We start from the raw sequence: 12224 nt of genomic DNA, 5'->3' as shown, positions 1-12224 counted from the left end.
GTTACACTAAATGAAATAGCTACAAAACATACTCTTCGTATTTAAACGGAAGCTTTGTCTCAACTGTGTATCCCTTCAACGACCGTTTTATCCGGAGAGAATTAATGTCTAAGTGATAGAACTATATTTTGGGGGCATCTCCTTTAGAACTACCTAATATTTACGCACCAGATCTAGGTATAGATTAATGATATTTTCTAGTGCTTTGAAATAAAAACTAACTAAATAGTAACAATCTTAGAAGATAATAAGCTATTATTGGTATATATACACAAAGATATACCAAGCTTTATTTACTAATAACAATGAAGGAAATAGACAAGACTCCACATCAACAGAAGCCCGCTATGAGTCCGAATAACGGCGTTAAAAAACCTGAAAGCCCAATGGGCAGGACCGGAAGACTTCGCAGTAGTTGTCTTATTTGGCCGTGCGGTACTAAGGGTTGTAGACGCGAGGCAATTCGGGGTGGTATGCACTGTGGTCCACACACACGAGCTGCCGTACAGCAGCGGCGAGAAAGATTAGAAGAGCTCAAGAGAGAAGAAGAGCTTAAGAGAGAAGAAGAGCTCGAAAGAGAAGAAGAGCTCAAGAGAAAAAGTGTATGTATCTCACATTCCTATACCTTAATCCCTAGTTCGTATTATTATGAAACGGTTGAAAAGACATTTCCTCCAACAAGCCTAGACCCTCCCTTCCGCAGATAGAAAAGGAATATTCGCTAACTTTCATCAGTGTACAACTTGTGGAGACAGACTGCCGCCTAACTATGAGCCCAAAGATTGCGAGGAGTGTACAGAAAAAGAGCGATTAAGGCAGGACCGGGCGACTCGGGGGGTCCTGAAACACAATAAAGCAATGGCTCGGAGACAAGCAAGAGCTGATGCCGTAAAAAGAGAGGTCAACACGCTGGAACAAGATGCCAGAAGGCAAGCTAACCAACAGAACACCACTGGTGATACTCGGGCAGTTACGAGGGAGATGGCTGTCCGTACCCAGAGCCCGGTACCTCAGCATCGTAATAATAACAACAACAACACTTACAGCAACCCCAGCCCCGGTTTCAGACACCAAGAGCACGAGAATATTCCCCTCCCCTCTATATTTCAATTTCCTACAAGTAACTGCAGAGACCAGCCAATGGTCTCTGCCAATAGACCTGCGTATAGACCTGTGTATAACCCTACATATAGCCCTGCGCAAGTTCCTGTATATAGCCCTATGTACAGCCCTGCGTATAGTCCTGCCTATGGCCCCGTATACAGCACTCCCCACAGCCCTATGTATAGTCCTGCGCCCAGCCCCGGATACATATATCCCGGACCCAGAAGCAACAGTCCCGCACCAACCCACAACCTGAACAGCAGCAATGGCGTCATCCCCATGGTAGAACACCCCACCGCGAACACTATGTCCGGCCCCATATACGTCTACCAAAGCACCGATACGCCTTCATTTGGATTCAGCAGACTCAACATGTGGGCCAGCCCCGTGCCTCCACCTCAGCAGAGCCAAAGAATGGTCGCCAACCCTCCTCTTGCCTACGACCCCCGTAACCCTCGTCGGTACACGTTCCCCGTATCTGGACACAGCAGGAATCAGGGTACGGTTGCAGGGCCTGTACCTGGTGTACCTCAACACCAACAATACGACAATACCGCCACCCGCGCGAGGATGTCGTTGTTATTTATTTGCAACTAGATCGCATTCCATGTAGTTATGTGTAGTGATAAGTACCTCAGGTAGGTAAAAAAACAATAGGACTGGCTCCAAAATACACCGCTAAACGGGGAGGAATATGACTGCGTATACTTTGTAAACATCGTAAATATAGAGTGATAAGAACGTTGGGTATCTCGAGAGTTGCTATTGCTAACTAATACGAGGTAGACCTTGTAGATATCAGAGTAGTTTCTGTATTTCTTACTAGACTTTAGACTTAAGTATCTAGGTGGGCTATGAAGACTAACGACTGTACATTATGACAACACCCTCTTTTCCTGGATGTCCTATCAAAAGGTTAACTGTATCTACATACAACATGTCTAGTAAGCGCGGCTCTTGTTAAAACTGCCAGTCGAAAGGAGAGGAAGTAAATCGTAATCTTCTGTATTCATTCAAATAAAATAGGCGCCAAAAGCAGCTAGGTACAAGTGCTTCTAATCACCAAACCTCGCCCCCACCTAATTTAATACCGCTTCCTCTCTTTGCCGCGCATATTCTGCCTCCAAAGACATATAACGCTCTTCGACTCGCACCACTTCTTCACATCAACAGGCGAAACCTCACCGTCGTACCCTGCTCCGTTTAACGCCCCAGCGTTTAGCCAAGCGGCGAGATCCTCTAAGATGATAGGGTCGTAGAGCAGCATCTTCTCGTACCAGGACGGTTGTGACGGATCCTGCGAGCGCGGTGCTGATGTCACCGCTTTGGTTATATGCCTGAATAGGCCGGCTTGTTGGTCTGTTGGTGACATTGTTAAGGAGAGATCAGTCTCGTCTGAGAGGGAGAGGTCCACTGCCGGTGGAGAGGAGAATATCCGGTCTCGTTCTGGAGATGATTCCCTCGAAGACGATGAGATGAATTCGTCCAAGTCGGAATCTGCGATCTCGACAGATTTTAGAGTATCCTTGTTTGAGCGCCCGCGAGGCTTCTTTGTGGTAGTTGCTTTTGGTGCCGCAGCTTTTGATGTTGAAGCTTCAGCTACTGAATTCTTTCTTGGACGGCCTCGTCTTTTCGGAGGATTTTCCGGTTGTGGAGCAGTAGTTGCCTGCTTCCTCTTGGGGGCAGATGAGCTGGACGAAGTAGATATAGAATTGGTGTGGACGATAGAAACTCCAGGATTCTTGCTAACCCAACATTGGTCTAGAAGAGCTATCATGGCTTGGCGTTTCTTCACCGGTTTAAAACCGTAAGATGCGATCTGCTTGGCAAGCTGTGAGTCGTTGAGAAGCTCAAAATCCGGACGTGGGTTGCTGGTTTCGGCTGTAAGCTCTATAGGCTCTTCACTATCAGTCTGGGGCGGCTGCGCGCTAGAAACAGCAAGATCGGAATTTTGTGGTGGGGTAATTATTGATTCCTCTATATCTGAGGACTTTAGGATATCATTGATATCAACAAATCCCTCGTCCGAATACTGCTGTCGTTCTTGAATCCGAGATAACGAAGGTAATGTTCTAACTAATTCAACATCATCAATCTTCATCAATTCACCATCCGTATCTCTTGAGCTTGCATGCCAGAGTCCTTGACTATCAGAATCGGCGAAAGGATCAGAATCGACTTGGTTCGAGGCTCGTATTGCCAATTGCAGATCTCGAAGAGTCGTAGGAGATTCTTCTCTAGCCAATTGGCTCGAAGTTCCAAAAACAAAGTCTTGGTTGGAGGATTGCTTCAATGCGGAGTTCGGAGACAATAGAATTGGATTATCCATTGTACCAGATTTCTTCTTGCGCTTAGGCTTTGCTGGCGCCTTGGTTTCTTTGGCTTTGCCTTTCTTTTGTGTCATAACAATCGTCTGTTGATCAACAAGCGCCTTGACAACACCATCCTCATCGAAATAGTTCAGTAAAGATTCCTTTGTAGCCAGGCCTGTAAGGTCGAGTTCAGGATTCATTAGTGGCATATAAGGCGCAGTCGCTAGTTCCGTGATCGTTCTAGTCTTCTTCTTCTTCGTGTTAACCACCTTAGCGGGGGATGTCTCTCTCGGACGCTGCCCGATATCAACACCAGTTGAAACGGGTTCGATCGACATCCGCTTCACTAGGGTACCTGATTGCTGTAATCGCTCCAATGTGGCAGATGACGTAGTATCCTTGCATCCATATCGGTCTAAGAGTGTATCGAATACGTCCTTTGACCGTGATCCTCGGTCAACTGACGAGTGCAATTCCCGGCTATCCGACTCGGACTCAAGTAGAATGGGGTCATTCGGGGGCGGAGGGGTCCAATCTCTTCGCCGTCTTAAAGCAGGTTCCGAGCAGTGAAGATCGTTTGTGATTTGGTCATCCAACTTCTGTGCTACTATGCCATTATCCGATTTCTCATCTGCCCGTTTCCCGACACCTTCCTTAGCGGGAAAGTGCTTAGAAACTGTATCCGTCTTCCCCTTTTGTTTACCTTTAGTCGTTTGCTTGGTGACACGAGCCTTCGTAATAGGCGGCTGTTCGCTCTGTGAAGTCGACTTCTTGCTCTTGAACTTCTGCCATGGTTTTTCTTGTGACGACTGAATTAAAATAGGCGTCTCTACAAGTGCATTGACGGATTCCGGTGTTGGTGTTCTCTTCTTGTTGGCCTTGTTAGCACGTGATTTTTGTGGTGGCGAATTGGTGATCTGTTCGGTCTCTATATCAATCTCAGGCGCTTCTCGCAATAAATCCGCAGCACTAGTAAATGTAGTACGCGCATCATCGGGTATTGGCGGTGTGTGGCTTGCACTCCGCAGCGAAGGCTTTTTAGGATTATTAGAGAATATCTCGTTTATTGGAGGCAAATCCGGAGAGGAGGACAAATCATAGGGGTTGACCCTTGTAGGGGGTGCGGGAGACGACAGAAAGACGTCGGCTGTTGACATGACGAATTGGAGTCGCAGGGATATCGGTATGCGCCAAGCGCAACCAATGAGTGAATTGATAGACAGGATGATAGGAAATTTCGTAGAATATCGTATCTGTCATAAAAGAAACATGTCACGTTTATACAACAATCGAAGAGGTTTGAATTAAGTGAAACCCGATAATAATGTTTATCTGTTGTAGGTTAGGTGAGTTTGGTAATTCGCCGTTACGCGTTAGTTACGGCAACACTAACAGAACCCATAAACAGTAAAACGCCAAGACTAACTACTGTTTAATTGCCACGAAATAGTCTCGAAACCACCTGACTTTAATTCACGTGATCAATACCCGAGCTTTGAGCCCCACCGCCCACCAAACAAGAATTTCGTATTTTCGAGGGGTCAAAATTTCCAAGTCGATTTATTTGCTTCACCCACGACACATCCACCCCCCTTGCGATATTCCACGACCGCACCAACCACAAAGCAAATTCTGATTACTACAGTCGACAAGCCGCAAAAATGGAAAACGACAAGGGAGAGATCGTGGACCTGTGAGAATACCCAATTGCTACATGTAATTTGTTTTGTTATCTTTGAAGGTCTTACTAACACCGATTGTTTTGTGCTTAGGTACGTCCCCCGAAAGTGCAGCGCCACCAACCGCATCATCAAGGCCAAGGACCACGCTTCCGTTCAGATCTCCATTGCCAAGGTCGATGAGAACGGCCGACAGATCCAGGGCGAGAACCACGTCTACGCTCTTTGCGGATTCGTTCGCGCCATGGGTGAGAGCGACGATGCTCTTAACAGACTCGCTCAACGGGATGGTCTCGTGAAGAACGTCTGGAGCGCAGTGCGATAAATTCCTTTATCATCTGGGTGGTTAGTTTTCAGCTGTCTGCTATCATCTCTACCTTGTCCCCTAACGAATCTATAGATAGGCATTGGTGTTCACGGGGAATTCATGACTGTATGGTCGGCATGGGATTGTTTTTGATGCTGCATCTAGCCGGTTAGATAAACCGCCATATCCACGTTTCGGAACGAATACAAACGATTCCCTTTCGCGCCTTAAATTCTCTTGATCCCAGTAATACGCTGCTAAATTCCATACGGCTGGCGAAGTCTTCTCGCGTCCACCTCCGAGTGATCCCATGGGCGAGGATTCTGGGGCTACCTCGATAGCCTCCGTGCCGAAGATTAACAATGGCCTTGAAAAAGCCGTAATGCTCGAGACGTCCATTACAGCACAGATACGGGTCAAACATATTTCCTTCCTCGTAACTTAAATCCGTCGTGTATCCGGCCTTCATCCGTTTCCCATGATGTCCCTGGACATATTTTAGATGGCGCATAGATTACCTTCCACCCAATATATTTGAAGAGTTCCCCTCTGATGTAGAGTAACGATAGATGACCTCCGGGTTTCTTTAGTTGCTATTACTTCAAATGTAGATCGTGTTCTATCTAAAATAAATTCTATTTGGTCCACGAACACCAGCTTTGAACATTTTTCATGCCAACTCCGTTGGAGTGTTATGATATGCCACTCCAATAGATGCAGTCAAGTATCGTCAACGTATCTAAGTCTCCGCAACACCAATCCAATGTCTTTCGCAATATATGGGCTGTATTGTCATTTATCATATTAGTCATATATTATTTCTTTGATATTATTTACGTCTCTACCCCCTTGTCGACTTACGGAAATATAATCATTTGTAACCGCAAATAGCCGATTACACGGGGAACCACATCCGTTCAGCAGCGGATCTACGCGCCATCTTATTATTTTAGCTAGATAATGTAAATATTTTATTCTAACAATCGGAATGGCTTTTAAATTTTTTTCTTCGCAACCCTCAAATCATAGCTCCTCTAGGTCCGTGCCGGTGCCGGATATTCTGAATACACAAGTTCTCTCTGATCAGAATCATGTCACGGCTCCTGTCCGCTACCTTAATAAAAGTTGGCGTTTACAAGAGATGACCACCCTTCCCTGACAGGTTTTACTGGACCTGTCAACTCATCATTTGCGCTTCCTATATTCATTGAACAATTAGTATATGTCCAATTTTCTACTACACCTAAAACCCAACATACCTTCATGAATTATCATCTTTACGTAATTGCTACCGCTGAAGAAATTAGTATCGCGACCATGCGGACTAGGCAGTATTGCATCGACGGTCTCAAACGATGCTTTATCTAAAACTGGCCAATTGCTTTTGATAGGCTTCGGACCGTTACCAATTACCTTGTCATCATTGGTTCCGGGTTTTACAGTGACGTGCACATATTGACTGCCGCGGAAGAAGTATGCCGTCTCGTCACTTAGAAGCACAGCAGTATCCACTGTGTTGAAGCCGACTTGCTTTAGCGAGGGCCAGAAGTCGATGATTTTCTTCGCGTCGAACACTTTCTGCCTGGTGGTGATGTTGACCAGTGTGTACCTATCGCGGAAAAAGAAGTACGCTTGATCGCTGTTCTTCGGGTGGGGAAGGATGGCGTCGATAGCTGGGAAATTTGCCTCGTATAGAGCTGGCCATGCGTCGATAATGCTCCGTACCCCTTCGGGTGCTATGGTGTCCTCTGGGTTATGGGCATCATCGAGTTTCAAGGTGACGAAGCGGGTATCAGCAAAGAAGATAGCTTCATTCTTGCTTGGAATAAACATGCATGCGCGCCGGATGTGCGAAGAAGGCAAGGTTAGCGATGCATCAGGGTCTTGTACTAGAGTATATCGACTCAGATTGCCGTTGTTTTCGTCCACGTCGTCCCGATTGTTGTCTGCGTTACTTTCTTGTTCCGCTTCACGACGTCGGCGAAGTTCATCGCGAATAGGTCCTGGAACCTGTTTATTATCGGCATCAGGGTCAAAGAAGCGGATATTATTAATATTTTCGGGAAGCTCTGGCAGCTCATAGGCTCGTGGGGCGTGATCACCGTTTAGGAGCGGGTTGAATTGGACATTATACCAAATACATTTCAGGTTACCATTTTCGTCATATTCAGTCGCAGAACGGATCAGCTGGGGCCTGATTCCTCCGATAAATATGATCTCCTGCTGTTCAGCGGAGCGGACCTCCCGCTGGCCTTTGAAGGTAGCAAGGATATCGACGCCCCCGTAGGCGAATATCTCATAGCGGTACCGGCCACTGATAACAGGTGGACGCCAGATTTCTGCGACTTCGCTTCCGTTGTCTGGGAGGACCGGCCTGGTAGTCGAAACGAAAATGGACCGAACGTGATTATCGATGAATACTCGCAGGTTGAGGTTGGTATCGTCCGTGTCATGAAAGTCGTTTATGTCCACCGGCGCGATACGGGGTAGAAACCCTTCGCGGAATATAACCTCCGGTGAACGGTGGTCCCAGCGAGAAAGGGGCTCAGCGGCTACCGAGATTTGGTGTCCGTTGGCGTCTTTGACCGTTAATGAGCGCATTATTAGTTCTCTCGGCCCATCAGGGGAGGCGAGCAAGTGATTCAGCCTGTCAAAAACTACTTGAGCTACATCTTCGGTGGCGTTCACAAGCCAAGGGAGAGCTGCTCCGATAAATAAAGATGCGTCGGACATATTTTTTAAGGCAGCTTTATGTCCCGAAGTTTGAAGTTATGGTAAGAGTTATGTAGCTGTTGTAGCTCTAAGAATTTTAGCAGCGTCTTCGTGAGGATAAAAGAGTACTATTTCGATGGTTGTTATCAAAGTAGAGGTAGTGGTCGAAGGTTAAATATTTTACATGGCGGAGAAGGGGCATATAAATACAAATTTATAGTTACCTAATCCCTCAAGGTAGCGATATAATACTCTTTGACCGGGTTCAAGTGCATAATCGAAGGCTATTCACCTGTTGTCAGACTGCTGGCTCCCCCGAAAGGGGTGCTATTCGGGTATGATGGAGCCTAACAAAATTCGATACTTTCCCGAGTAATCTATTTTATATTTTACGAAGTCTCGCAGCATTTAATATTGGACCCAATGACATATCAGTGAGATAATGGGTTAACTTGAATCACCGCATGGGAAGATATACTCGTAAAACTCGTTATATTCACTGTATATATGTTGTAGTTACAAGTTTATAATACTCCTATTCCTCCGATACACACCGGCTCCATACCTACCTATATTAAACCCCGCTCTTTTAATGAAACTTGACGATAAAACACTGGAATGACGCGGGTGGGCGCAGCCTGCGCCGTTCAATGAGCTACCTGTATAGATTTACTAAGATAATGCTAAAGAAAAGTTGTTAATTGATATTATTACCATTACTAACTAGGCATCTATTAAGTTTAACACAGGCTATTATGCTGCTACTGAGGTATATAGCCTCCAGTTCCTTTTAGGACTAATCCACCCTTGGAAAGACCCAAACTGCGGCCCCTATGAGGACATGTCATCCTAACGAAAACCTTCCCGACGAGCTTTCCACCCGGAAGTATTATGCTTGCGACGCCTGTTATCCCGACTCCCCATGGGGTAGCTTACCATTAAGAGGCTACATGCCTTCAGCCATCTGTGGTGTAACCTCGCCGTGAATTATCCCCTTTCTAGAATCAACTTTTTTGTCAACGTTTACCTAAGGGAAACTGCTTCAGAGGCGTCGCATACTGAATAACTCCGATCCGAAAAACGGTTCCTTGCCTTGGTACAGACGTGAACGCTGTCATTAGATCGCCGCCGGTTATAGGCTCTCCGATTGTGCCACAAGTCCGGGCGGGCAGTTGCATGACATCGGAAGCAATTACAAGGAGAAGCTTGATCTATCGGTTGATACATTCTATATCTGAAGTCATGATTGGTTGAGCTAGAACAGACCCAAAATTTAGAAGGAAGACATGTCAGGGCTGGCGTGTCTAGATAGCCCAGCGAGTATAAACATTATATTTGTTTATATTTGCTCAAAACCTTTCTTACTCATTATTTCAGTCCAGGTCTACAGTTTAGGTAGTCAGTAATTAAACGATAGGCCTTTAGATTCTATGATTCTCCGAGACTATTAAGAAAAGGGCTAGTTATGAGAAAGTCCCGGTTTTCTAGTAGGCCTAAATACTACACGTCATATTCGTCCCGGTCGTTTAATTATTCTTTCCTTCCATCTACATAGACTATTATCAAAGACTCCTTGATATCTGTTATATATAGACTGAATGTTTAGAAACAGTAGCTTTCCTGTTGTATAGTAACTATATAGAAGTATAAATCTATTAGCGCCTAACCTTCCAACCTCTTTCGAGGACTCTACGCACCCCTTATATACCTTTATGTTACGGAGCTAACTTTAGTAACTTAGATCATTGGGTTACATAGGTAGTCAGCTAAGCTACTATATTAAGGGATCTCTAAACTATAGGTAGGTAGCGAATATCACTTCTAGTTCTCTAATCAACACTCTATACGCTTAGATCTTGTGCACCTTAAAATGACTGATCGTATTTCTTCGTGAGTCTTTACTATATAGATCCATGCCTATTCTTGACTGGTTCTATTTATACCCTGACATATAATCTCCACCACCTTCCACTTTATGGGAATACACTCGAGAATTTGGGTTTCAGTGGTATTGCGGCATCATGGAAATAGATACTAGTTGGGAATCATGTCAGGACCAAAACTAATCCATGCTACCTGTTACATTCTGTACCCGATCCAATGCTCACGCGTCCTCACTTCGGTACCAGTAGCTTCGTGGGTTCGCTCGGTTCATAATATTCATTTGCCTGACCCCTTCTCTAATATTCTCTTCCTCAACGTCGCCTTCCAACGCGATGGGCGGCGCATCAGTCATCTCGACATCCATTGTGTCATCCATCGTGTTGGAAGGGCCCTTCGCATCGTCCTCTTCTTCATAGCCTCCCATAATTTCGTAAAGCTCGAACTCCGCTATGTTCCAAAGGCCTCTGATGTCTTTGTACATCTGGTCGATGCTCATCGCCGTGCTGCAGCGATTAAGTTCCCAAGACTTGTCTGATGTCTCGCGGTACACCATTCGCGCTGCTACTAGGCGTTCGCACAGCTCAATGAAAACAGACTCTCCGAGATTCTGGGCCCAGGGCACGGCTTTCTTGAGTGCGCTGAGAAATTCCAGAAGGCCGCCGTTTTGAGCGGTTAGATGGATCTTGATATCAGGATGTAACCCCAGCGCAAACATTTCTGCCACTGCAGCAAAAGTCAGTAACTAATTCAATACCTAAGTGCTAAGGGCGAGGAATATCTCTATTTACTAACATGCTTGATCAACAAGCTCGGCTGAACATGTTGCCGCTTTGCCTTTGCCAGTCGGGATAAGTCCTGTTTTCTCGAGTACCATCACAACACTCTCGTCTCTACGAGGCCGATGGAGAAGATATCCTGTACACGGATAATTCATCCCTAGCGCAGGAAGCACCCGTAATAAAGATTTGAATGGCTTTTTCTTGGGCTGTCTGCGTCGCCGAGGCATGGTGGTCGTGATAGAGCGATGCCTAAGGTTTGATATACCTATGGAGAAGAGTAAGAAGTTTTAATAGTGATAGTGTTATGATTGAATGTTATGGGTAAGACTTTAAACTTGGTAAAATTGAAGTTGGAGGGGTTGTATTTATGGTCATAAATTATTAGGTACGTAGGTACGTGGGGTCAATGACTTGAAAAAGTTGGCAACAGTATCCGGCCGCCAACTGCCTGTTGCCATATGATGACATTTTCGCTATTTGAAGGTAGGTGCAGAGTGCAGGTACTCAACTAAGGTACTAAAGGTTTCACTGTAGCAACCAAAGTTTGATTCATATGTGGGTGGAGCTAATGATATCATTGTCACAAGGTGAGGCTAAGAAGGTTGTAAACAGTTTCATTATTCTACAAGTGTAAGAGTACTAAATATTATTTACCTTAGGTAGCTATTACGATGCTACACCACCAAGTGTATATTATTATTAACTTAAGATATTGAACATACTATGTTACCTTTTAAAGACTTACCACACCGTGAAATATAGACTTATTAACCTTTTCTAACTAGTATAAATTCTAACTTTCTAATTATTGAGTTTTTTATATTTTGCTCTTGCTTCCAAGGCAGAAAATGTTACATAAAGCTATAAGAAATATGTACTAAATAGACAAATCTTTACTTATATTTGACAAAATATCCTAAGGGTTTACCTTAGCGTGGGATACGATCAATCGTACGAACGTGCTATATAGCTTCATTCAGTCTAGTTTTCTCAATTCTAGATAGCTACCAGGTAGCTATCTCCAACGAGGGAATTCGACCGTGTGTAGTGGGATCACTAGCACTAGACCATACTGAGTTTACCTGGCCTTGTCCAGTGTTATAAAAGGTTGGAGGCTCAACATGAATTTATTCTATAATAATGCTAAGCGCTCTTATCAATGTACCAGAAATAAGGTGACAAAATTGCGTCTTTGAGACGATGTCCTCTTTTTGCGTTTTAGGTGCAGGAAAATATAAGAGCGATGCTACTTATGTACAGGTTACAATTACAGGCCTTCCAGACAGATCACCTCACAGAGTAAGTGGAAGTAGCTAGTAACCAAAATTAATAATAAAATAGCATGAACGTATTCAATGAGGTAATCTGTCTGCAAGGACTAGCACGGCAATGTGGAAGTAGCATCGATCTTTAAAGCGATATGATTAGAATCAATCCTTCAATTAGA

At 44.8% G+C, this 12224-nt stretch overlaps 4 protein-coding genes across 5 annotated transcripts; 1 reads left to right on the top strand and 3 right to left on the bottom strand.

Annotated features, from left to right (window-relative positions):
* Positions 1-2188: 2188 nt before the first annotated feature.
* GL218_07889 (Structure-specific endonuclease subunit SLX4) lies at positions 2189-4573 on the bottom strand (the record flags this gene model as incomplete). The annotated part of the gene is made up of 1 exon (XM_033584667.1): positions 2189-4573. One exon carries the CDS (start codon positions 4571-4573, stop codon positions 2189-2191), a length of 2385 nt encoding a protein of 794 aa, XP_033441310.1.
* Positions 4574-5077: 504 nt separating this feature from the next.
* GL218_07888 (40S ribosomal protein S21) lies at positions 5078-5420 on the top strand (the record flags this gene model as incomplete). The annotated part of the gene is made up of 2 exons (XM_033584666.1): positions 5078-5109; positions 5189-5420. 2 exons carry the CDS (start codon positions 5078-5080, stop codon positions 5418-5420), a joined length of 264 nt encoding a protein of 87 aa, XP_033441189.1.
* A 1097-nt stretch (positions 5421-6517) lies between these two features.
* On the bottom strand, positions 6518-8135 carry GL218_07887 (uncharacterized protein; the record flags this gene model as incomplete). Of its 2 annotated transcripts, none has more annotated exons than XM_033584664.1 (2): positions 6518-6600; positions 6662-8135. In XM_033584664.1, the coding sequence occupies 2 exons, from the start codon at positions 8133-8135 to the stop codon at positions 6518-6520; spliced, it is 1557 nt and encodes a 518-aa protein (XP_033441316.1). The 2 variants fall into 2 exon arrangements, with proteins under 2 accessions (XP_033441316.1, XP_033441315.1); XM_033584665.1 differs by having other exon boundaries at positions 6662-7235.
* Positions 8136-10218: 2083 nt separating this feature from the next.
* GL218_07886 (uncharacterized protein) lies at positions 10219-11004 on the bottom strand (the record flags this gene model as incomplete). The annotated part of the gene is made up of 2 exons (XM_033584663.1): positions 10219-10721; positions 10791-11004. The coding sequence occupies 2 exons, from the start codon at positions 11002-11004 to the stop codon at positions 10219-10221; spliced, it is 717 nt and encodes a 238-aa protein (XP_033441192.1).
* Positions 11005-12224: the final 1220 nt, after the last annotated feature.

This window comes from Daldinia childiae (genome assembly GCF_008694065.1).
Source record: "Daldinia childiae strain JS-1345 chromosome Unknown Scaffold10, whole genome shotgun sequence".
Lineage (NCBI taxonomy): Eukaryota > Fungi > Ascomycota > Sordariomycetes > Xylariales > Hypoxylaceae > Daldinia > Daldinia childiae.
This window is presented reverse-complemented; position numbering and strand designations above follow the sequence as displayed.